This window comes from Nycticebus coucang, chromosome 1 (assembly GCF_027406575.1).
Source record: "Nycticebus coucang isolate mNycCou1 chromosome 1, mNycCou1.pri, whole genome shotgun sequence".
Lineage (NCBI taxonomy): Eukaryota > Metazoa > Chordata > Mammalia > Primates > Lorisidae > Nycticebus > Nycticebus coucang.
Genome location: NC_069780.1, coordinates 98936354 through 98963586, shown reverse-complemented (window position 1 = coordinate 98963586; position 27233 = coordinate 98936354). Strand labels below are relative to the sequence as shown.

At 38.5% G+C, this 27233-nt stretch overlaps 1 protein-coding gene and 1 non-coding gene across 13 annotated transcripts in view; one reads left to right on the top strand and one right to left on the bottom strand.

The window, feature by feature from the left end:
• The window catches only part of TENM3 (teneurin transmembrane protein 3), a 953923-nt gene that overhangs the window by 842093 nt on the left and 84597 nt on the right, over positions 1-27233 (top strand). For 8 of the 12 annotated variants that reach the window (XM_053585025.1, XM_053585078.1, XM_053585043.1 and 5 more), the window contains 2 exons: positions 14837-14863; positions 17352-17498. In XM_053585025.1, coding sequence (XP_053441000.1) covers positions 14837-14863; positions 17352-17498 — 174 coding nt within the window. The remainder of the gene's footprint in view (positions 1-14836; positions 14864-17351; positions 17499-27233) is intronic. The other 4 variants (XM_053585092.1, XM_053585086.1, XM_053585069.1 and 1 more) reach the window with 1 other exon arrangement.
• LOC128593401 (small nucleolar RNA SNORA11) lies at positions 3683-3817 on the bottom strand. The gene has a single exon (XR_008382350.1). It is a non-coding gene; the product is annotated as a small nucleolar RNA SNORA11 (small nucleolar RNA).

Here is a 27233-nt window from a genome sequence, read left to right as displayed (position 1 = left end):
GGTAGGACTGCAAACTAATACGTTCTCTTTGGAAAGAAGTATGGAAAATCCTCGAACTCAAATTAGACTTTCCATTTGATCCTGCATTTCCATTACCAGGCATCTACCCAGAAGAAAAAATAGTCATGTTACTATAAGGACATCGTGACCAGAATGTTTATTGCAGCTCAATTTACAGTTGCCAAGATGTGGAAACAACTTAGATGCCCATCAACCCAGGAATGGATTAACAAACTGTGGTATATGTGTGCCATGGAATACTATTCAGCCATAAGAAAATGTAGAGAATTGACCTCTTTTGTATTAACCTGGATGGAGTTGAAACACATTCTTCTCATTAAAACATCACAAGAATGGAAAAGCAAGTAACCAGTCTGCTCGGTATTAATGTGAAGCCCGTAGACAATGTAATACATGCTCACAAAGGAGAAAAACTCAATTCAGTTCATGTTGGGGGGAGGGGGAGCAAAGGAGAGGAGAGGGATCCGTGAGCTCCCACTTCACAGTCACAACATAAGGGTACATGGTACACCTCCTGGGGGCAGGACAAAATTACAGCAGGGACTTTACCTAACAAATGAAAACATTGTAACCTAGTTGTTTGTACACAATCATTAACCTGAAAAAAAAATATTCATTCAAAAAATATATATATAAATATATAAAAATATACTTGATAATGGAACTTACACAGCTATAAACATGCTGTGATGTTTTTCTTTTTGATGAATATTTCTGCTTTGAGGAATGCATCAGAATTCATATATTTGTAGGTCCAAGATCTGTATGTGCTGCAAACACCAAGCTCCTCAGCCTTTGATGTCACATGTATTATGCATCTCAGTATATGAATCTACCAGGGAGAAATTTAATGTTGATATGACATGAAATACTAACATCAACAAAGATAACATAAACTCAAAATACTCACTCTCTATGAGGACATCACAACAAAGTAGTTAATGAATATCATCAATTCTAATAGTATTTACGATCACTTATTACTCAATAAAAATGCCTTCCCAAATTTGATAGCAATACCAGAAATTAACATGACACTGTCAATAAAAATTTTGAAGCCAAATTAAAATATTTCTAAACTACCAACTAATGAAAAACATTAAGCTATCATATTGAATAAAGACAATTATCTTTCTTTTCTCTCTACAGAATGTTACAAAAATCATTATCAAATAAAGAGGCAATCAAAGAATAAATTATAGCCAAAAAAAGGGAAAAAATGTTTGTTAGAAACATGTCAGGCACTCAATTGATAAAAATGCTATGTGCTTTTCTTCTATTTGTGATATTTACCAGATACTTTGTGAAACCAGCCTTATATTGCCATCAGATCTTGGACAAATCGAACAAAAGCATACACAGGGGAAAAGAATTTCTATTTAATAAATGGTGCTGGTAGAACTCGTTAGTCACCTGGGAAAGACTGAAACTGGACCTGCACCTCTCACCTCTTAGAAAAATTGTCACCCTGGATAAAAGATTTAAATCTCATGAAACTGTAACAACTCTTGAACGTATGGGAAAAACTGTTAACAATATCAACCTTGGGAAATTATTCATGAAAAAGACCCCACTGGCAATCATAGCAACATCAAAAATAAATAGATGGGACCTGATCAAGTTAAACAACTTCTGTACAGCTAAAGACACAATCAACAAAGCAAACAGCTTTCAGAATGGGAAGAGATATTCGCATGCCAAACATCTGACAATAGGCATAATCTACAAAGAATTCAAGCAAATAACCAGAAAAGACTAGACGACCCCATTAATCAATGGGCAAAAGACATGAACAGAACCTTTTCCCAAGTGGAAAGACCACTGGCCAACAGACATAGGAAAAGTACTCATTGTTCCTAATCATCAGAGAAATGCAAATCAGAGCTACTCTTAGATAGCACCTCACCCCAGTGAGAATAGCCCACATCACAAGGCTTCTAAGCTGCAGGTGCTGGCATGGGTGCAGAGAGAGAGGATATTGATGCACTGTTGGTGTGCAAAGGAGTATGGCCTTTTCAGAAGTATGGAAAATCCTGAAAGAACTGAAAGAAGACCTTCCATTTGAACCCACAATCCCATTAGTAGGTATCTACCCAGAAGAAAAAACTATCATAAGGATGTTTGCACTGGAATGTTTTAGCAGCTCAATTCTGAGTCACAAAGATGTGGAAACAACCCAAGGGCCCATCAACCAATGAATGGATTAATAAACTGTGGTATATTTTCACCATGGAGTACTATTTAGCCATGAAAAAGACAGACTTATGCATCTATCCTATTTGCCTGGGTGAATTTGGAGAACATTCTCCTAAGTAAAGTATCTCAAGAATGGAAAATCACGCATCCATATGTTTGATACTAAGTCAAAACTACTAAATTAACAACTATAAGCCCACATAGAGGAAAACACAATTACGTTCAAGAAGGTGTTGAGGGGGGTTCTGTAAGTTCCCACCTAACGGGTACAGTGGAGAGGTGTATGGCACACTTCTGGGTGAAGGACTTAACTTCGACATTACCTTAGAAGTGCAAGCAATGTAATCTAATATGTACACTCATATTAACCTGAAATAAACAATACAATCAATTTTCACAGACTTGAACATGCACCACATGTATGTATCGGTACAGCAGGCATAGTTCCTTACACGTTGACCAGTCTGGTACAGTCCCTGGAGTGGTCACCTTACATAGGTTCTACCGCATGTGTGATTAATAACCCTGATTCTTTTCCTTTCTTACTGTCTTAAATTCCCACCATGAACTTGGTGGTTTGCTAAGTAGATTTTTTAACTCTCAAAATAATTAACTGAGTAGTTGCTCTCTGTCTTGGGAAATCAACTTACAATTTTTATCACAAGGAAACTTTTGAATCATTGCTTAGAATTAAAGTTACGTGGAAGGACAGAATTTCAAAATATGAATATATTCATGCCTATGATTTCCATTTTTCTTCCTTAAGCCACATTACTCATCTTAAGCCAGTTTAAATTGTTTCTTAAAAGTGTATTGAGACGTGTTATTTGAGTAAAGCCAACTAATTTGTAAGTTAAATTTGGAATATATTGTTTCATTAAAAGTTTTCCATCTTGTTGCTTTACTAATAAACTAGTTTTTCAATTTAGAACACCTCATTGATATTTTTTATAAACCATCTAAGATTTTAATTACCACCAAAACCTGGTACACAGGATGTTTTAAAACTCAGTTGACTGGATATAGAATTTAACCAGAAATAAAGATGGAAAATGCTCTTTTCAATTCTTACCAAGTTAATCAGAAGTCTTTTATTGAAAATTTTAGACACAAGGTTTTTGGGAGTGAAACCAGTTTGCAGAATAATATGTTGTCAGCTATTTCACGACCTTAGCAAGGATGGAGGCAAATATTTTAACTATGTCAGATTTTAAAGATGACATGTTCTTTCTAAAACTTAAACCTGGTAACTGTAGAGTGCCAGGTAGGCATCTAAGGAAATGGTAATATGGTATTTAAGTAATGTTTCATATGTGCTGAAGTCTTTTTTTTTTCTTCTCCATTCTTACAATGCTTTATTAAGAAGAATATATTAGACAATTTTTAAAACATACAGTACAGTTAAAAGTACAGTAATCACCCATACACCCACCACATACATTTTATTGTTTTTTTCTTCTTCTTCACATGTAGGGAATTTGTTCATAGAGAGGCCACAAATTCTGTGCCTCTCATCACAATGATCCCAGTTTCCTTTTGGGTATGTTATTGTGCTGAAGTCTTTATTAGTCTGATGGAATAAATAAAAAATCAGAACTCCAATTCAGTTTAATGTAAGGGTAGAAAAATGAAGTGGCTGATTTAAGAAATATTGTTAGTCCTTCCCACATGGCACATTAATATTCTTTCAATGGCAGAATTTATCTTTGTGTTTCTTGAATAAGATAAGTTGCCCATAGCACGTCTGTTTATGGCGTTTGTCCGTGACTCTTACCCATTCATATTTAACATAGTCACAGATTATGGTGGGACTGGAGCCAGTTTTTTTCCTATTACTCTTATTCATGATAAGTTCGATGATGCTGTCCTTTCTGAGTTCCTCTGTAATGAAGTTGGAAACCAGCTGTCTGAAATAAACTATCATTTCTGGGATTTAACAGGCATGTGCCGTGGATCATGTAAGGGGCAGTCGAAGGAGGTTCATAAATAGGAATACTTTGCCAGTAGCTTCTCTGTTAAACCCTGCTGCTTGAAGAAAATTAGTAAATAATTATGTTTGGGGGGAACCACTATATCCAAATGTGATGAAATGTCTTCCTTTTTAATTTTTCCTATATACCAAATTAGGTTTTAGAGCAATCTACATTGCAAATCGGTCAGTTTGCATTAAAACCATGTCTATTTGTTCTGATTTGTCAAAATTCTTTTTTAAAAAAGTCTTTAACACTAAGCATGAGTGGGTAGGCCCATCTGCTTAGGGAGCACACTGGCAGCCCCATCACTTAACACAGGAGACAGGTTACAGCTGTCTAATTGTCTTAGTGCTGAATGGTTATCATTCTATCCAAAATTAATATTTATATATGTACGCATGGAAAGCGTGTGGTTAAACATAAGTGATCTAATTGTGAATTAATGGCATTAGGTATTCATTAATTAGTTCCCACGTGAAGAATGGGGTGTAAAATAATGCTTTTCGCATACAGTCTAACTCTGGGCTTTGAAGATAAGACCCCATCAGTGGTTATTATGAATGTGAGTAGTCATTCACAATTCATTGGTGTAGGCGGAGAAAACAAATTCCCATATAGCTGCCATAAAAAGCAAAGAGAAAACTTTCTATGTGGTTATTTCCTATACCCTTTCTTGCCCCCCAAAGCATTATTCTCTAAATTGTGACCAGCATAAGAACAAACTACATTAGCAAAGTCTAGATACACAGTCATGACCACGTGTGCACACACCACCCTCAGGGAATGAAAAGCATCATTCCAAGCAAGGGTGTTCAACCCCCCGTCGGTAGGAATGGTGCCACATGGCTGATACCATCCTGCTAGGAGAGTTAGCAATGTATCTCCCATCTGCTCAGATTTCATGATGAAAAGGGGAGTGAAATGTTTTTCAGCAAAACCACGATACAAATGTACGCGTGTCTTATTTTCCAAATAGTTACTATAAAAGTGACTTGTAGTTTAGAATTTGTGAGGTTACTGGGATATTTATGTGATAGTTACACTCCTGTAGAAAATAGTGACCTATCTTGCTCAAATGAGATTATTAATGAGGGAAGACAAAATACACAAGGGCAAATTGTGATGTGTTCTTTATTCCAAAAAGTGAAATCACTTATTGATTGGGAGTTGCTCATCTAACCAGCAGGGGTACTTATGGGAGACAAGAGGAAAACTTGTTGACAAAAAAATGGCGTTGTCCTCACCCTGGGAATGGGTCAGATCATATAATAAATAGTCCCATCAAAAAGAGTGTATTTTGGGGAGGTGGAGAATGAGGAAGTGTAACTGGGGCAGAATGAATGAACCTCATGGCTTATGAAAGCAAATCCTTGCCAATCCCATCTGTATTTGCTCAAAGTCAGACTTCTTTCCTTTCTTCATAGTCTTTTTTTCTCTAGCCCCTCTGTCTCCTGAGCTAGAATGCCATGGTCTTAGCCTAGTTCACAGCAATATCAAACTCTTGGGCTCCAGCAATCCTGCCTCAGCCTCCAAAGTAGTTGGGACTACATTACATCTGCCCACCACAATACCCAGATAATTTTCCTATTTTTAGTATAGGTGGGGTCTCTCTTTACTTAGGCTGGTCTTGAACTGGCATCAAGTGGTCCTCCCAGTGTGCTGGGATCACAGGTGTGAGCTACCACACTTGGCCTCTTCATAGTCTTGTAAATGATACCAGTTACCTCCTTTGAAACTATACAGTATTTTTATTAATAAGATGAACTAATACATATAATGCCTAATATTTATTGAATTTTACCACATACCAAGGCACAGTGCAAAGTTCTCTCCATACATTGTTTATGGAATCCTCAACTACAATCTTATCAGGTGGAGGCTATTGAAATCTCCACTGGGGAGACCAAGTCTCAGAGAGGTTACTTTTCTCTGGTGCAACAAAACCAGACTCCAAACCCAAATGATTTCTTAAGTACTAGATTATTTTTTACTTGTTTTGGCATGCATATGTGCAGTGAAATAAGAGGAAAATTAGTTGTTTCTGTGATAAGAGATAAATTAATATCTATGTCCCTTTCACAAAAGATTGAGTTGTCATAGAAACTGGTGCAACAACAGTGACACTAGGGATGTCTTAATAATCAAAAGCCCCTTTTGTTTGTTTCAGGAAAACTTAAAGTGGAGCTAAAAACTGAACTGATAGTTTGCCAAAATAAAAAATAACAATTACACCAACCAAAAACTTCACAGTTTATGCTGTGAAGGATTTAAGAACATTGTAAACTATTGAAAACTCTACCTAACCTCCTTCCAAAATTTAATTTCTGTCTAGTTTTTTCATTAACTGAAATTAGGCTGACTACGCACAGACATTGCTCACTGAAAAACAGTCATTGAAGGCCAGGCATGGTGGCTCATGCCTGTAATCCCAACACTCTGGGAGGCCAAAGTGGGAGGACCACTTGAGGCCAGGAGTTCCAGACCACCCTAAGCAAAGCAAGACCTACCTTTACTAAAATAGAAAAATTATCTGGAGATGGTGACAGGTGCCTGTAGTCCCAGCTACTTTAGAAGCTAAGGCAAGAGGATCACTTAAGCCTGGAAGTTTGAGGTTGCTATGAGTGAGCTATGACGCCATGGTACTCTACCCAGGGTGACAGAGTGAAACTCTGTCTAAAAAAAAAAATTGGAACTAGATACCAGCATTAGCTCATGAAAAAAAGCTGAGAAAAAAAAATGTAGTCCCAAGATACAAGTAATAAACGTGTATGTATACTCTCTCACGCCCACAAATACAGAAAAATTATTTTCTTTCAAAAGAGCCCATTTGTCTACTAACTTCATAAAGTAAATTACAGTTTTCCTAGGTGAGTTGAAAGGATTATTCTGTTTATTTTTTTCCATATGTCTTCAGGAAAACTGAAAAGAGAAAGACCCAATATGTTTACATACTTACATAATTTATAAGTTTTAGTCTATAAATTTTTCTTAAAAATTAAATTTCTTGAGCAGAAAAAGGTAATGATTACAGACAAGAAATTATTATACCATCAGTACTGGCCAAATCAGTAGATTAAGGGTCCTAGTGATTGAATGTGTTAGCACTGTACAAAGACCACTCCAATAATTCCTCTAGCCCAATTCGTTTTTCAAAATCTTAAATAGCCAGATACTCCATATTATAGCTTTATTATAAGTGGAGCACAGTGGCCCACATCTGTAATCCCAGCACTCTGGGAAGCCAAGGAGGGTGAATCTCTTGAGCTTAGAAGTTCAAGACCAGCCTGAGCAAGAGTGACACCCATCTCTACTGAAAAAGAAAAACTAGCCAGGCATGGTGGTGGACACCTGTAGTCCCAGCTACTGGAGAGGCTGAGGCAGGAGGATCGCTTGAGTCCAGAAGTTTGGGGTTGCTGTGAGCTGTGACAGCATGACACTCTACCCAGTGAGACTCTGTTTCAATAATAATAATAATTGTATTATTTTGGGCGGCACCTGTGGCTCAAGGAGTAGGGCGCCGGTCCCATATGCCGGAGGTGGCGGGTTCAAACCCAGCCCCGGCCAAAAACCACAAAAAAAAAATAATAATAATTGTATTATTTTGTATTTATTTATGGGAAGAGCAGTCTCTGGTTAGTTTCATTCCTAAGTCAGCATACTAAAATATACTTGATTTTCTTTTTTTAGTCTAGGAAATCTGAAAATGTGTTTTTGCATATGTCATGCAATAAACTCAACAGTGGGAGTTAAAACTACAGGAGACACATCACACATGTGTTCATGTGTGTGGTTCAGTGGATGAAATCATGCCATATGCAAAGGCTACCACAAATCTCACACGTGACACCATAAACGATAGCATCTCTTTGTACAGCCTGTTCCTGACATTGGCCAGCCTGCCATCTGCATTTGAAGTGCACCACGGTTAATTCTGTTGTGTATATGTAAGTGCACAGCAAGGCATGAAATTCTAAACCAAAGAAAAGTACCAAATGCTGTTCTTCTAGTTGTCTGTACACCTGTGGCTTTATAATGGCACATTTTCAGTAGTTCTGTCTTTATAAAATGTGGTTTATCTCAAAGCACCTTTCCCTTAGAATCTGGATTTTTTTCGGGGCTGACTTAAATCAGGAAAAATATTATTTCACTCATTTGGAATGTCTCGCTATAGAATGTCATTCATAGAGTGGTGTTTTGCTTGAGTAGGTGCATGGAAGAATCAATGTGTTTATTTAGCCAGATAATTTTTTATACCAAATTTGCAAACTGTAAAAGCAATATGCAAATTTTCAAAAACAATGTATCTATTTGAAGTGAGCTTTCCCAGAAAAAACTAAAAATAGTGCCAATTTTTGGAGGAGCAAATGCTTTTTAAAACACATGTGTGCGTACACATACCCAGTTTTTTTTTTTTTGTTTGTTTACTGACACTATCTCACTAGTTGTGAAAAATTCAAATTAATTGACTTTTCTAAATAGGATAGAATATTTTTTTGTTTTACCCTAATCTGCCCTAATCTTAGAATTCTGTCGTGGGGGAAAACGCATCTTAAAAGTCCTGAGTAAATTCTTCAGAACGTAAAATTGTTTTATGGCATTTAAAATGATGTCACTGTCATAATCTTTTATGACATGGTAATCAGTAATAAAACAGTGCAGTGAGTAGCAATTAAGAAGCATCAAATCAATGGGTATGCAGCTTGCATGCTGATTTAAACAGTTGCTAGTGGGAATGAGTGAATTTAATATGTAGTTATTTGCAGACTAGCTTTTCTGTCATCCCATAGGAACTGGTATGGAATAATCTAAAATTGATAACCTACTTGCAACTTTAATGAGATACTAATGTGAATCATTTTTTAAAGTCCATGTTAAAGTAGCATGAACCACACAATGCTAGATAAAAGTCCTCAGCTCCAAGGACGTAGCAGTAATCTCCCCAGTCAAGACTCTGTCTGTATTCTACAATGCACTCATCTAACTGAATTCTTTTCTGAAGACGGGCCCTTAAGATTTTAATGTTGTAATTAAACTCAGAAATACTTCCAGCATTCTGGATTCTGTGTTAGTCACCTGTGCCTAACTATACCAAATTCAGTAATCCAGTGAAAATACTGGACTGTTTAATATGCTCCAACCAAGCATATTGTCAACAGCAGAAGCGACATGAATAGTTTATAGGCAGCCACACACATCAGCAAGTGTGCATGCACAGTCAAACCAATTGTATTTTGCCCTTGTGAGCTGCCTAGTATATATGTAACCAAGTTGGCCAGCCTTTGTATCAGAATCGGTTTGATGGTGAAAAGAAAGCAAATTTAAAATTAATCTTATTCCATGTAGACCAACAGGATATCCCAGTTCCTCCACAGAACGGGCACATGTATCCCTTTGGCCTCATTTATAAAGTAGCAGCCTTCTTCTGAACTACTACTACTCAGTAGATATTTCTTGTACAACACTTACACATCAACAAAACCGCTTATCTTCTGTTGGGGGCTGAGAAGTAATTTGTTTTTTAAAAACTCACTTGTTCTATTTTTCCTGGGTTTTATCCCTACTTTCACTGTCATGCCCACTGGTTCTTCCAAACTTAACAGGTTGCAGCAGTTCTTATCATAGAACTCTCTTTAGCTTACAAAGCATGACACATACAGATTATTAATATTTTAAATTAGTTTGGATTTTAATCTTCCTGGTTTCTCCGTGTAGTTGTCTATGTTGAACTCAGGATTTCTGCATTTTTGGGGTCTGATTTTTTTCATTCATTTCATTGGCCAATCCAAAAACAGATGAAGCTTCCAGTCAGCTTTACATTGGATACATAATTGTGGTTCTTCTGAGTTGTAAATATAACTTATTAAGAATATGGACTTTGATCCAGCTGCTCGGGAGGCTGAGCCAAGAGAATCACATAAGCCCAAGAGTTAGAGGTTGCTGTGAGCCGTGTGACGCCACGGCACTCTACCCGAGGGCGGTACAGTGAGACTCTGTCTCTACAAAAAAAAAAAAAAAAAAAGAATATGGACTTTGAGAGACGTGCTGTACAACATAGTATCTATAAATTACAATAAGGCATTGTACACTTAAAAATTTCTTAAGAAAGTAGATCTCACATTAAGTCTTATGCACTTGTCCCCCCAAAACCAAACCAACTAAGAAACACAAGGAAACTTTTGGAGGTGATAGATAATATTTAGTATACTGATTTTAGTGATGATAACACAAGTATATGCATGTGTCCAAACACACGACATTGTGCACATTATGTGCAGTTTTTTTATATGCCGATTTTACCTCAATAAATCTGGCAGCGGGGGGCGGGAGGGAGAGAATATGGACTTTGACATGAAACTACCTGGTTGGAGTAGTCTGACTTTCCCACTTATTAGCATTTTGATGTTCAGAAAATTACGAATTTCCTATGGCTCAATTTCCTCATTTATGAAGTAGGGAATATAATAATGGCATGTTAAATGCTTAGCAGCTTTCAGCACACAGTAATAGTGGTAGTTACTGTTAATATTAGTGTGTAGAGTTAAAGTACAGGGGTGAGGGAAGAAGAGCAGATGAGGGAGGGAGTAGGGAGGAATGTTGTATTATAATTAGGTATTGCTTCTTTCTTAAAAGGTATTATGTATGTTATTCATTAAATTTCTTTAAAAGCCACAAATACATGTAGGTCACACTAAGATTACTCAGGCATGTAACCCCAGTACTCTGGAAGGCTGAGGAGGGGGGATCCCTTGAGCTCAGGAGTTCAAGACCAGTCTGAGCAAGAGTGAGACCCCATCTCTACTAAAAATAGAAAAATAAAGGCAAGAGGATCTCTTGAGCCCCGGAGTCTGAGGTTGCTGGGAACTATGATACCACGGCACTCTACCCAATGGCGACTGAGAGTCCTTCTCAAAAAGTTGGGTGTGAGAATACAGCGTTAGCATGGGCCTAAAGCTTACCTTTCTAATGGGAAAGTTTTACAACATGAAGTCACTTGCGTCTGTCAGGTTCATTAGAGCCTGCATTTGTGTGGCATTTCTTAGCAGGAGTGAGTTGATCATAGCTAGTTCTTGGTTCTCCTTTCCTTTTACATGTACTCTGATGTTACATACTCTGAGAATTCATCTATGAGAAGTTTTTGGGAAGGAGGGGGAGAATGAGGGAACAGGAAATGGAGGGAGATTCCAACCAATAAGCAGATGAGGCAGCAGGATGCAGATAGGATTTCCAAAAAGGTGGATGGTCTTCATCCCTACACTGCACAACAGCACTACGTATGAGCAAGGTCTCTCCCAAGAGGCCTCACACAGGTCCACGACTAAGGCAAGAGCGAGTCATTCTCTCTGTCCACCTCCAGCCATTGTCCTCAAAGTACCCAGGGAGAAACAAGAGAATGAGTTTTTACAAACAAGTGCCTACAGGGAGGGTGTGTGGTAGAGCAGTCGCGTGCTTTGCTGATAGTGAAAGTTCATGGACTAATTATAAAAATGCTTTGGATGAGCCACATTATCCCTCCACATCCAAAATTTCCATGAAGTCTTTGTCCACCTACACCAGCAAGTAGACCAGGGACCTCCAGGGCACAGGCTTGAACCCTGAGCAATTATTTCATTTGCTGTGTTCAGGGACAACTAGGTCTTTGCATATGTTTGGAAAGAGATGCAGTTAAGGCCAAGAATCAGCCTTGGCATTAAGGTAGATCTACCACACGCTTCCCCAAGAAAGCCATGCAGAAGACCTGTGAAAGAGGGTGGTGGTACCCTACAGTTTAAGGGAAAGAAGCATCGGGTTAAACATGGGAATGATTGCATAGCCCTTCTGAGCTCCTTTTGTCTGCTTTTTTTTTTTTTCCTCTTCTTACTGAAGAAAGAAAAAAAAATGTCTCTAAAGAGAAGGCACCATGACATAGTTAGGAACAAGCTCTGAAGCCAGACAACTAGATCCCTGCTCCTGACCTTGAGCAGATTCATCTCTCCTCTTCTGTGTTCATTCTCTCAACTTCACCATACTGTGTAGCACACAGTAAGCCTTTATTGTAATCTTTAGGGTGCAAGGCTGGGAGCAGCGATGCTTCCTGTGTGTCCCTGAATCATCCTGAACTTAGGAGCAAGAGGCCTGGGACAGGGCTACAAATTTAGGAGTCGCACATCAGCCAGATGTTCATCATCTGTACATTACACAAGTAGAGCTCATAGGAGAGCGGAAATCATAGCCAGCGTTTTGTGTTTGTGTATGTGCATTTTGCTGGGCAGAGAATCCAGAACTTTCACCAGTTTGCTCAGAGATCTGAGACCCAAGATTACAAATCGCCATCTTACAGATAATGTAATACTCGCCCCATGTGTGCCACGTGGTCTTACCAGGTAAATAATTGACACTCCAGGGAAAGTATTTTATGAATACATTTTACTGGAGGAAAGCATTTTATAGGGCTCCATTTTATATGTCTAAAGAAGAATTATACTTTATAAAACAAATTCAAATCTTCTCAGTAGATCAAATAGGAATGACTTTCCTTTATCCTTCAGTGTCAGAACATGCTTGTTCATTTTCAAAATAATTTTCTTACCATTTAATGTGTCTTTCAGCAATTATTAGGTGTATTAATTTTTAAATGTGCTGTATTGTTTTTACAATTATTATTCCTAATGGCTTCTTGCAACATGCCTGTGTTTTTCTGATTATTTCCTGTAGAGACTTATATAATGATATTTTCATTATTGCAATTCTAACTTTTGATAATTATTTAACCTCGTGTGCTGACATCACCTTTTCACTCCTTCATAATTCAGAACCAGCCTTTTATGATATTGTCAGAAATTTTACTCTTTAACATGTAATTGGGGTTTTCTCCCTTTTCTTAGTTTGAAGCTATCAGCCTGATAGTTATTCTCTATTATATAAAATGCAAATGACAAATCTTGGTATCTTTTCCTTAGCTAAAAACCAAACATAAGAAAAATACCTTTCTGTCAAACTTGTGTCAAATATTTCTAATAATTAAAGTATTATGTTACTGTTGACCTGTAATATATTTTAAATGTATTCTCTACTTTCAGCTCCACTTAGTTCTTGTGACCCAATGACAAACAGACCTTGACCTTAAATCAATCCATTGTTTTCCATAATTGATTCTGTGGGATGGGCTGATTAGAAATAATTTAGTTCTTCCTTAAAACTGCTGACTTTGATCAGAATTATTTTGTGTTCTTTATTTTTGTTGTGTTAACTGAAGCAGACCTGATATAAAAGCAAGTAGGTTTCTTTTCCAACTATGGTCAGTGTTAACTAATTAATTTTATAAACTAAGATTTCCCTCAGAAATACCACCTTACATGATTTAGGAACTCCAGAACTTTTCATGGTCCTTGTTTAATTTCAAATCATCAGTTGAGCTATTATGGGACTCACTAGATTATGAAATATTCAGAAGAAATTTCATAGTGATATTATGCAAGAATACATTTTTGTTTTAATTTTTTAAAAATGAATTAACTTTATTAACATAATTTCCGAGTAAACCTAATGCTGTTTCTTCCCCATCTTCATTTTCTCTGCAATATATTGTCAGTTAACTATAAACATGTTTCTTTTTAAATGCAACTCAGAATCCTCCAACAGAATCCTGTGGCAGAGTGTCAAAGCCTTTTGTACACACAGTGCAGATGGGTCAAACGTTTACAGTCTCGTTTACACACACAACAGAACTTCCACGCCTGAGCAGCTCAACTGAAAGTTACCATTTAAATCATTCTGTTAACAGAGTTCTACCACTTGGCGTACATCAGTAATGAAAAATAATCAACATAAGCATCTCTGAAAAGCAATTTCAGATCATTAAAGATGTATGAATTTTTAAAAAGCAAGAAGATTTGTGGCTTAGTAAGAATATTGTTAGGTCTCTAAATTGAGAGAAGCATTTATGTTTCTATTCAATAGGAAAAATGTGACCTAATTGTAATCTCCTGAAAGACACATGGGACAGGGACAGCAAAAGACTCAGGCATAATCCCAACTGTCCCTGCAAACCTTCTGTGACAAACAAAGCCTATTCCAGCCGACTTCTGAAAAGAAAGCAGATGTTGGAACACTCCCTGTTTGCTAATGGTCTGCGTATGTGATATAACATTGTCTAGCTGGTGTGCAGTCAAGGGCTTCTGAAAAATCATTCTACAGAACGTACACATGCCTTTTTCAAACATAATCTAAATATAATTGCATTTGCTCAAGGAGCCTCAATTTATTCATTTTCTTCTATTTTTTGTTTATTAGAAGGTTCATAGTTTTAAAATTCCAAAATTCTTTAGTAATAAAGAACTGTCTCCATTTCTGTTTAGCTACTATATTGTAGAAGCTTAAAGAAGATGAGGGTGGAATACATTCCAGATAACCTGGGGAAAGCAGTGTTAGTTTACCTGTATACTTTTCTGGGAAAAAAAAGTGCTATTTCCTAGAATCATGAATATGTTTGCTAAAACGTGAAAACATTGCATTTTTAGCAGATATGAAGTGCATCTCTGTCATGTGATGTGAGTCTTTTGTCAGCTGCAGCTGCTCAATTTGCATGTAAATTCTGAAAATTTTCTTGTCCCATGTGACACTTCTGAAATGTCTGTCTGTTCTTTTTTTTCCTTTCTTAATTTCCCAAGCTCACTATTTGGATAAGATAGTTAAAGGTACTGTATCCTTACTGTTTATTGACATATCTACATATATAACCTTTATATAAGCGTGTATCAGACTGCATTAGGTATGAGAGACTTTTCCATGCACAGTTTTGTAAATTATAAATCAGGCTTACATTATGTGAAAGGCCTTGAATTTAAAGTATTAAGACTTAGATGTCTGTGTCTCATTTTTCTAATTTTGGGTTATCTCACAGATTTCATCCCTATGTAAAGCATTAGTTTTCTGTAGAACCCCCAACTGAAGATAACAGTACATTTGCTGTTTTTTGTTTTTTTAGTGTTTTTTCCTGCTTTCAGGTCTTCATTTTTGGCAATTCAGCTAATGAGCTGTAAACTCTAAATTAAAGAATGACAAATACTCTTTTATCACGGAGTAAGAAATTGTTAATCCAAGGAAGATTCTAGCCTACATATGTTGAGAGAAATCTCATTTATCTCATATGGAAACTTTTTTGACATTTTATAAATATTTCAAAGTATATGTGCTATCAGAATGTATGGTTTTTCATTTTTTAAAACACAAAATATTGTACATTGTATAATCAGAACCGATAACCTTGTTCAGCAGAAAACAGCAGATTCTTGTGTCTTCAGTTATTGTAGAAAGAGGAGGAAAATGTTTTTTCAGAAGAGAAAATTCCCTTTCCCTTTCTCCTCAGATGACCTATTTTCTATTCCTTGTTTGTGCTTTTCATTAGAATATGAAAATATTCATGGCAATATCCAGGCTTTCCGATAACAACTCTTGTGTGTACGCAGTTAGTTGCTGTACCTCTTAATCAGTAGGGCAATTAAGCCTTTCTGATTGGTTAAAAATAAAAGAAAAACACCTCCATAAGGAACATTCACCTTTTATATATTTAATCATCCATAAATACAGATGGTAATTGTCTGAAAGAAAAGACGCAGCGAAATTAATCACTTCCTGACCTGATGGTATCCATAAGTGTAATTTTTTTGTTATCCACTTCCGCAAGACACTGTCAAAATATCCTTTTTTCTGCTAACTCTAACCTTAAGAGACACAACTTCTCTGAGATATTTTTAGGTTCCACAGTGGAGGAAGGGAAACCAATACATGAATAATTCTTTTAACCCAGACTTAAAAATAAACATCTTTAAACAGATCGTTCCCTTAAATTTTGTCACTGAAACAAGAGTAGCACTCTAATTATAAGAAGCTGTCTAGAAAACCCCATTTGCTATAGCAAGCATTTCTATTAGCTTACAATTTATATAAAATTATAAATAGCTCTGTCCAGAGAGATCTGATGAAGAGCCAGTTATTCGTAGAATTTTAGAGAATTTCTGTCCTTGCTTTTGTTGATGTCACGCCACACTCTATAAACAAGAATACCAGAGTCTTCCTAAGTGTCATCCTCATACACAGATCATGTTGGCTGCATGCCAGATATCATCAGTAGGAAGTGACAAAAACTGTTTTTTCTTTTTTAAAAATGTCATGTGAGACTGAAACAATTATAGATTTTGGGTATATTAAATTATTTTAATTGTTTCCCAAATTTTCCCTTCTTGCCCATAAAAGCAGACAAGATAGGATATAAAGGTAACAGCATAAAAGCCTTAGGGAGATTGTCACAAAATATCACTCTTTGCTCTGTCTTGAAGCACGTCCCTACCGTGTTTTTGTTCAGTCTATCAGTGTTTTATTGTGTCCTTTATGGTATTTCATTTTGTCCGTCCTAAGTAATCAGATATGCACAGCTATGACATTGAGTTGGAAATCCTGTCAGTCCTGTCCCATCCGTATGCAGCCTGAATCCTAATGTTTGTTAGAATAGATGCTGAGCTGCTTCACTATTTCCTGGGCTTTGCTTATTCTGTGAAAAGGAATGTCCTCTTAGCATAAAGTATAGTCATTCCAACTGGCCTATACTTTGTGCAATTATTTAACGCACTGTAATTCCACATGAATACACGGCAACTCTGAGGCCAGACAAAATTAACGTTCTCTTTTTGACATCATTCATATCCTCATGCCCACTTCCATGTTTTCAACTTCCGAGGGAATTTTTTAAAGCAACAAGGTGCGCTAGAGAAGGTATGTCCTCATCAGCCACCAGTCACGCTTCCAACAGATTAAAAATCTAGACTAGGGATTCGGAAATGACTTTGTGGAGATGTGTTTCATCCCGTACTGTATCCCTTGTTGCTTTGCTAAAGGAAAAAAAAAATTGGGAATTAATTTTGTCTGGCCTGCAGCTACTTAGCGACGGTTGCATATATTTCTGTCCTGCACAGGTAAGTGGTGTCTCAAGGGCCAGGCCAACCAAAGATGCCACTTGGATAAGAATTAGATTCCTTACATGATGTTGCTGTTTCTATCCATGTGTAATTACAGTATCTGTGCTGTTTATAAAGGCCTGTTCCCACTAAGTGTCCCTTATCTGTTTATTCTAGGGGCAAAAACTTTCAATACTCAAATCACTGGTGTTTTCCTTCTTTGTCTCAACAGAGGGTTGTCCTGGTCTGTGCAACAGCAATGGCAGATGTACATTGGACCAGAACGGCTGGCATTGTGTTTGCCAGCCAGGCTGGAGAGGTGCTGGCTGTGACGTAGCCATGGAGACCCTCTGCACGGACAGCAAAGACAATGAAGGCGGTAAGAAGTGCGGAGTGCGCAGACAAGTATGGGCCGAAGCACAGGTTTCTAAGTTACAGTGAGAAGCCAGTTAGCTCTTGCCAACAAAAGGCTGCTCCCCATAGATTAGATTGATTGAAAAACGTAGGAGTGCTGATCAAATGATTCTGTCTCTATTTTTCCAGAAACAAATGCAAGATTGTTACTGCTCAGAGAAAAGGCAGGGTAGCCAAGCTACTACATAATGTCCACTGTGTTCCATTCTGTTCCCCAATCCCCAGGTGAATCTGCCCTTCAATTAGGGCTCTGTGAATTGGAAACTCCAAAGCCCTTCCTTCCTTCCTTCCTTCCTTCCTTCCTTCCTTCCTTCCTTCCTTCCTTCCTTCCTTCCTTCCTTCCTTCCTTCCTTCCTTCCTTCCTTCCTCCCTCCCTCCCTCCCTCCCTCCCTCCCTCCCTCCCTCCCTCCCTCCCTCCCTCTCTTTCTGTCTTTCTTTCGACTGAGTCTCACTCTTGTCACCCTGAGAAGAGTGCTCAGCATAGCACAGGAACCTCAAACTCCTGGACTCAAGTGATCCTCCTGCCTCAGCTTCCCAAGTTGCTAGGACTACAGGCACCTGCCAGCACACTTGGCTAGTTTTTCTATTTTTAGTAGAGACAGGGTCTCGCTCTTGCTCAGGCTGGTCTCAAACTCCTGAGCTCAAATGATCCTCCTGCCCCGGCCGACCACAGTGCTAGGATTACAGGTGTGAGCCACCACGTCCAACCCAAAGCATTATTTTTATAACTAACATTCCAAAAGTCTCAAGGCATTTTCTAAGTTTTCCTGTTGAAAGTCATGGATGTAACAAATTAAATGTTTACAGAGAACAAGTCCCCTTGAAGTTGTATTCTAGTATCTTTTTATCTTTAACTTTACATCCTGCTAAGGGTATCATGATACTCTACCCAAGTTAAGCTGCTTAATTAAGAATAATTATTTTCTCAGTTGAGCACATCCTCATGCTACCATATTTGAATTTCAGAGAATGTAGAGTTGGTGATTCCTCCAGCCATGGAGTAGTTGCCCTGAGAGCTGTTTGATTATGACTTACGCTCAGCACTGTACATCTAGAGTGGGCCTAACTACTGTTCTCTAGGGAGCAGTGACCAGAACTAAGCCCTCAATGCCTCTGTACCCCAAAACATGGCACACACATACCCCCAGCCTTGCACCCACAGTCCCTCCTGAACCAAATGGTATTTGTACCTTACCTTTCTGACAAAGAGCTGCAATTCTGCTTTCTAGTTTCTCCTTTAACCTGGACTGTCAGAAAACTGGAACCACAAATTCTGGGCAAAAGCCTCCCTTCCTCCTGCTCCTGAAAGGTGTTGGAAGTCCTTAGCCCACAGAGCTTTTCCTGTCTGGTAATACCTCATTGCCCCTGCATCTCAAAGTGTGGTTTTTAGAAATAGCAGCATTAATCCTCTCTGAACCACAGCCCAGACGGCAACTCTCCTCCTTAGTGTCCCCCAAAGAACCCCATTCCCCATTGTTGCTGTCACCTGGGCAGGAAGGAGAGCTTCTCTCCCCCCTTGATCATGTATTTCAGATTTTGTCTTCTAACAGAGATTACAATGAGGAGGCTGCAGACCCTCAGAGGGAAGCAACTGCAGGGCCAGGTCTGCAGAAGCACTGCAGAGTAATCTAGGGGCTAATCAACTCTTTAGATTTGTTATCAGTAAAGGAGGTTTTTCCTTTTCCTCAGAATTTATCAACTGTGAATTGGCCTCATTCCCCTTTATTTATTCTTATTAGCATGGAACTATGCTGTCTGGAGGCTTCCCCCTCCAAGCGGGCAGCTGAGCTGATGGAGGACCTCCTGTGGAGTCTCTGCTATTTCACATAATTTGTATTCCTGTCCCTAACCTAATTTTATTGGCTCTTCCAAGGAGGAATCTCAGTACCAGACTTCTTATGCCCTGTGATTGTGACCTAAGCTAGAAGGTTCTTTGAACATAAACATCAGCTACATATATAAAGATAGCATCTTCCACACCAAAGCCCAAACCGAGATGCATGAGCTTGCAGTGAAGTTTATCATTACCTAAGAACAACAGAACAGAATGTTTAAAATAAGGACCATAACTGGAATTCTGTGACATATGGTGACTGAAACATTATAGATCCATTGGCTAAGTTTGGTGTCAGAATGGTGAATTAGCCAGAGAGTAACTAAGAAAATTGGTTTAGCACATTAAGTAACTGAGGCAGAGGAGCCGAGGGGGAAGAGGTACATTTGGCCTTAGTCAGAAGTTAAACGCTCCAGATGCATTACTCTAGTCTAGTTGGAGCAACTTTGTACAACACAATCTTGGTAAAAGAAAATCAAAGAAAGTTGCTTATCATTCCCAGAACTGAAAAAGATATAACAAAAAAATTCAAAGAAAGACACCTACATAAATAGCCGGGCGTTGTGGCGGGCGCCTGTGGTCCCAGCTACTCGGGAGGCTGAGGCAAGAGAATCGCTTAAGCCCAGGAGTTGGAGGTTGCTGTGAGCTGTGTGAGGCCACGGCACTCTACCGAGGGCCATAAAAGTGAGACTCTGTCTCTACAAAAAAAAAAAAAAGACACCTACATATAGGAAAATTATACCTTCTTTTGAAGAATCTCTAGAATAGAAAAGCAAGCATCCTAGGTACACAGTACTAATTTGAAACTAGCAAATGAACAACTGCAGGCCCACATGAGAGGAAAAACACAATTAAATTCGAGAAGGAACAGGGAAAGGGACTCAGTAAGCTCCACCCAACTCGTACAACTTAGGGTATATGGTGGCACACCTCCTGGTGACGGACTCAAATGTAACTTAGACTTCCCAACGCAAACAGTATAACCTAATACTCAGTTGATCCTCCTGCCTCAGCCTCCCAAGTACCTGGGACTACAGGTGCCCACCACCACCTTACATTATCAGAAATTTTAAAAGATTTTTTTTTCTGAATGTAATGTTCGCGAGGCACTAAAATAAAAACATGCCACAGAGATACTAAAATAAGTAACACAATAAAAATAATATATCTTCTTAAGCCAGTCATTTTCCTTCATCTTTAAATTTTACTTTCCTTTACCCAGTCAAGTTTGCCCATCATCACTATCTAACTCTAAAGATTCTTAAAATCTGGCTCTTACTAAATAGATGGATCTCTTTGCCTTTATGTGTTTCTGCTCCCTCTTTATCTCTCTGAAATGCTTACGCATCAAAAGCGTTTGTTCTTTGTTTGTTTGAGACAGTCTTACTCTGTCACCCAGGGTAAGTGCCATGACATCACCATAGCTCACCCCAACCTCACGTTCTTGGGCTCAAGCGATCCTCCTGCCTCAGCCTCCTGAGTACCTGGGACTACAGGTGCAGCCACCACGCCTGACTAGTTTTTCTATTTTTAGTAGAGACAAGGTCTCGTTCTTGCTCGGGCTGATCTCAAAACCCTCCTGATCTCAAGGGGTCCACCTGCCTCAGCTTCCCAGAGTGCTGGGATTATAGGAATTACACCCCACCTGGCCCAAAAGGGAATTCTTTATGAGGAATAGGAATAATGGACCACTAATAAAATGGATTGGAGCAACTTAACAGGGTCTGACAATTAAGTTCATGAACTCATCCTAGAAAAAGTGCTGCCTACCACATTGCTGAGTATCACTGTCATCACCAGATGGCCAAGGGGAGTACTGTACTTTGAAGGTGACAGTAGGGATACTCAGCCTTGAGATACTTTTCACCAAGATGATTTCTCCAAAATGCATAGTGTCTGGTGGTGGTTACCAGGTTACCGTTAGGGAAAGCTAAGCAAGGTTTGCTCTGTTTTCTGGCTTCTCTGTCTCTTTCTTCTCTCCCCCCTCCAGTGGGTAGTTCCCCTCTGGGTCCCTGAGGCATGAGACTCAAGCCCCACCCTGAAGATTGGGTGGTTGAGGGCATAAAAATGACTTTAAAAGGTTTATGCTAGACTTTGTGCAAGAATGATAGCATGCCAAAACATAACTCCTGCCAGAAATAACACACCTTACTTGTACACAAACAGAGTTATTTTTTGTCCTTCAGAATTACTACATTGTGGGGATACATCAGAAAGATGTACCTAAAACAGCCATTTTTTAAATCAGGGCTTCAGGAGCTGATCTCAATTGAAAAAAGATCACAAATTCAGCTGAGGTTATTCAGAAATTGGAAAGAGAATGGTAATAAATAGATAAAAGATATAAAAATAAAATGTCAACTATAAGAAAAGTAGAAATAAGTTAGGGATAAAAAAGAGGAGAAAAAAAGAATGAAATTTGAATATAAAGCATCAGAATGAATATGATAAAGGGAGGTGGTCTAGGTTTCAAGGTTACCAAATGAAAATAAGGAAATGTTCAAAAATATGTGGGAAAAAATGAGTGTATCGGGGGGTGAGACTATTGTGTTCTCCCAATACAAATTTTAAAATAAAAATTAAACAAATAGGCCAGGCTCAGTACCTGGGTTATAGCTGGGGTAATTCCAGCACTCTGGGAGGTTGAGGCAGGAGGACTGCTTGAGGCAAGGAGTTCAAGACCAGCCTGAGCAACATTGTAAGACACCCCCATCTTTACAAAAAAAGTTTAAAAGAGTTGTGTGTGGTGGCAGGTGCCTATAGACACAGCTACTCAAGAGACTGAGGCAGGTGGATTTCTCGAGCCCAGGAGTTTGAGGCTGCAGTGAGCTGTGATTGAGCCACAGCACTCCAGCCTGGGCCATAGAGCAAGATCCTGTCTCAAATAAATAAATGTACAAACAAATGAATGAATAAATAACTAAAATGGCAGGAAGCAACACTGGGAAGAGAGAAGGGAAATGATTGAAAAAAGAAAATTACAAGAGATAATGAGTACTTTCCAAAAAGAATCCAAATTGTATCAGAACACACGATGGCACTCAGATAGGTAAGGATTTGGGAGGGGGGTTATTATTACTTTGGAAAGACTGTACTAGAGATCCTGTTATTCTGAACCCCTTTGCTTTCTGCAAAGTTTTATACAGTAAATCCTATTCTGGGAAAGAAAAATTCAGTTTGTGCCTTCAGTAGCAAAGGACCTCAGTAGCTTCCCAACAGGATGCAGGGAGCAGGAGGTTTTACCACTGCAATTCCGTGAGTTGGGAGAATGACCAGGAAATCAGAGCCACACAGGTTCCATCTGAAAGTCCCTCCTGTAGTTTACACCCATTACCATCAGCTGCCGCCTCCAGCTTCAGAATGCAGAAATAGGCCTCCCAGTTCCACGCCTCTAGAGGTTAAGAACCCCCATGTTAATGGAGAGGAGCATTATGGGCTGTGTCATTCTTTACTCTTTACCACAGAAACAGGGGGTGTACTAATTAATTTTACCCCTCATCCTTTGATAATGACTTAGTTCCTAATTTTTTTTATTTTTTGCTCCTCAGAGACAAATCCGCAGTGAATTTGTGTACATATATATCTGCATAAAAATATTTTCTGTAAATGTACAAATATTTCTTTAGTATGGATTTTTTGAAGTAAAATCACCAGGCCAAAGGATTTTTTAATTTTGGCAGCTACTGCCCAGTTATTTGCAGTAGGTTTCACCATGATACACTTCATCAGTGTATGTTTATTTCTCCACATTCATGGGCCTTACCTAATTATTACGAACAAAATTGTTCAACAAAATGAAAAATATGAATTTTGTCTGATGGGTGAAAATGACCCCGTCTTCATTGTTTTAATTTGTGTTTTCCTAATTACTGATTATATTTGTTTCTTGACCATTTGTATTTTTGGTTGTTAATTGCTCATTTATTTCACTTGTTCTTTTTTTTCTATTGAATTACTTAATATTTCCTTTTTACCTCTTAGGACTTCTAATGTATTCTACTTATTAATTCTTTGTTGGTATATTGCAGATATTTTATTGCAATTATTTTTTAAGTCTGTAATTTATGGTATCTTCTGTCATGTAGACGTTTTCAACTAATATAAGGTAAATTTTATGAGGTTTATCTTTTATTCATGTCTTCCTAAGTAGGGCCTATGATTATACGTGTTATACATAGTATTTAATTATGATTTCTTCCTATTTTTTTTATAATTGTGTGGATTGCTTTATGCCCAATTAATCACAAATACTTTTAAGTGATTACTAAAGTGAAAAAAGAAATAGGAAATTAGGCCGGACATGGTGGCTCACGCCTATAATCATAGCATTCTGGGAGGCTGAGACAGGGGGATTGCTTGAGCTCAGGAGTTCTAAACCAGCCTGAGCCAGAGAGAGACCCTGTCTAAAAATAGTGAGGTTTGATGGTATTGGGCTCCTATAGTCCCAGCTACTCAGGAGGCTGGGGCAAGAGTATCACTTGAGCCCAGGAGTTTGAGGTTGCTGTGAGCTATGAAGTGAAAGCAATCTACCAAGGGCAAAAGTGAGACTGTCTCAAAAACAAAAAAAGTAGGAAATAAAGGATTAGCTTAGTATTTGAGGGTAAGGAAAGGATAATTAAAAAAAAAAAAAAAAAACAGAAGTTATCTCTGTGCTTCTAAGATATTTTGACCTGTGTAGATCTGTTTGAGAACTTATTCATTGCTTTGTTCAGCAAATGTATTAAATGCTACTGGGCACCAAGAAGTTTAATATATGTTGGTGATACCAGTGACCTTGATTAGCCCTCCACAAGCTTAGTGAGACATGTGTCTGAAGATGATTACTCTAAAGCAGTGTTTTTTAACCTTTTTTTATCTCATGGCACACTTGAACCTATAGTTACATTTCCACAGCACACTTAAATTACGTTGATCAAGAAAAAGAATTAAAAAAGAGTATACTTACTGTGCTTTGAGCTTCTTTTGAAAATAATTTAACTAATGATCTTTAAAATATTTTGAGTCACACGTAAGATCCTCTCACAGCACACCAGTGTGCGACAGCACCCCAGCTGATGATCACTGACGTACAGTGAGATGGAAGACTAAAAACTGTTGAGATCTTGCCAAGATACAACCATAGTAGCCTGAAGGGTGGTTTCAGAGAAAGTGAAAAGAAATAGGCTGATTCAAAGAAGATTTTGGATGATACGTCATCCAAAAGGAATTGGTGACTGATTACATTTGGAGAAAAGGGAAGAGAAAAGAAGAATCAAGTGTGATGCTCAAGTCTCTCCTTTGACAAACAGGGTAGAGGAACCCTTCCCTGAAATAGGAAACACAGGAGCCGCACAAGTGGAAGAAGAGACCGTATGTAGAGATGTTGTGGTCTTATGTAGCCACGTTAAGTTTTAGACCCCTGTGCGGTGTCAAAGTGGAAATTCCTAGAAGACTGTTTGTAGGTTCAGCCTGCAGTCATTAGCATGGAAATGACAGGAACATGTGGACCGAAGCCACCAGGAGAACACTGATAAAGACAGATCACTAATGTATAGGAAACCCACGCATGAGCTCAGTCCAGTAAGGAGTAAGGGAATTTCATGCATGTTACAGAATGATGAAAGAGTCGAGAAAGGTACACCTGTACACCGTCAAAATACTGAAGCCCACAACTAAAATACTACATCAGAATTTCTAACTCTAAGGTAGCACTGGAGGGGGTGAGGGTTAGTTTCAAATACTGTGGGGAAGGGCAGAAGCCATAAATTATCTTTGGAGTGAAAAAGAAAATTCATGACTTCTTTTTTTTTTTTTTGTAGAGACAGAGTCTCACTTTATGGCCCTCAGTAGAGTGCCGTGGCCTCACACAGCTCACAGCAACCTCCAACTCCTGGGCTTAAGTGATTCTCTTGCCTCAGCCTCCCAAGTAGCTGGGACTACAGGCGCCCGCCACAACGCCCGGCTATTTTTTGGTTGCAGTTCGGCCGGGGCCGGGTTTGAACCCGCCACCCTTGGTATATGGGGCCGGCGCCCTACCGACTGAGCCACAGGCGCCGCCCAGAAAATTCATGACTTTTTATCTAGACAGGAAATCAAGGTTTTGAAAAACGAAAATATCCATTGCTTCTTGAAAGAAGAAAGTGAGAATTTTGACAAGCAAAGTAAAACCAGCATAAAGGGTAACATAGGAACAGACTTGAAGTCAGAGTTTCAGTAACCTGACAAAATGCATATTGTTTAAATTTACCAGAAAAAAAAAAATTGTCAAGAATGATGGAAAGAAAATAGCAAACACAGGACAGGGCAGAAAGAAACCTTAAAACAAGACCAGAGATTGGCAACCTCTGATTTCTGGGTCAAATCCTGATTTTGTAAATAAAATTCTATTGGAACACAGTCACACCCATTCATTTATATAATGATTTGTCTGACCCCTTGAGCATGATACAGGCAGAGTTGAATAGTTGCAACAGAAATTATGCAGCCCACAAAGCCTAGAATTTTTACTGTTTGGCTCTTTGCAAAATCGGTTTGCCAGCCACTGTTTTTTTTTTTTTGGTTTTTGGCCAGGGCTCGGTTTGAACCCGCCACCTCCGGCCTATGGCCCTACTCCTTGAGCCACAGGCGCCGCTCTGGGCCACTGTTAATAAAATGCCTAAGGAAAGATATGTTTAAAAATATTCACAGAAAAGATAACTAGAGCAGTCATATTAGGATTGTGTGGAGGCAAACATAAACCATTTACCCAGTCTATTGCAGAGCACCACTTACATTGCAAAGCCTAAACTAAAGAAAGAAAGGCTCTTATCTGGTCATTGAAGTTGCTGTTGAATGGGTTTTGAACATTTCTCATTTCCTTTAGATTTTTGTTTATGATTAATGCTATTAGATATGGCTTCTCTGCCAGTATAAATGTAAGCCAACATAATTTTTCTAACACTAAAAGGAAATCTCAATGATTTTGAGAAGCCATTCCACAAAGACAATTTTACTACACCATACATTTGGCCAAGTGGGTAATCAGCTCGTTGGTACTAGATAGCCCTAGCTGCTAGATCAGCGGTTCACAACCTCGGGTCACGACCCACAGGAACTGTATCAAAGGGCCACAGCATTAGGAAGGTTGAGAACCACTGTGCTAGATAAATACAGATTAAAAAAGAAAATGAAAAATGTTTTCTCAAGTTAAAGCGAGCCAGATTCATAACTATCCGTCACTTGCTTGGGCAAGTTACTGATAAACTCTGCAGAAAAATAACAAACTGTGTCCCTGCATCTTGGCTGTTGAAAATGAGATTCTTTCTCTGATGGATGTTAGCAGAGAGGCTTGTAAAAATGCATTTCCAACTGATTAGTTCAGAAGGTGTCAATCTCACACAGTTTTATGACCTGCAGGCTACTTGCCAGATGGACATTTGCTTTTTATAAACTAACCAAGATGAATGACTGGATTTGAGCATTCCTCTTTGGCAATTGCACCATATATTGCCTAAGGGAAGACGCTGTCCGAGTACTTAACCCTTAATTTGCCAGATTAATGGAGATAAAATATAATACAGTAGAAGCTCCATAGTTGACCACCTGCCTGCACTGACCACCTCCTTCAGTTGGCCTACTTTTCATAAACTAGACAAGTACCACAGTACTGTAGTCCTAGTTCCTTATAGCGACCAGCTTATTACAGTCCTTGGGTGATCACCTTACAGAGCTTCTACTGTATTTGGAAGTACTTTTCTTATTGAGTAGTTTCTACTTTTGTTCAAGAATGAATATGGGGGGCGAACCTGTAAGAATATCCAATATTTGTGTTAAATTTCTCTCCCAAGAATATGCACCTCTTCTAAATCCCTCAAGTAAGAACTCTGAAGATACACAGCATAAAACATA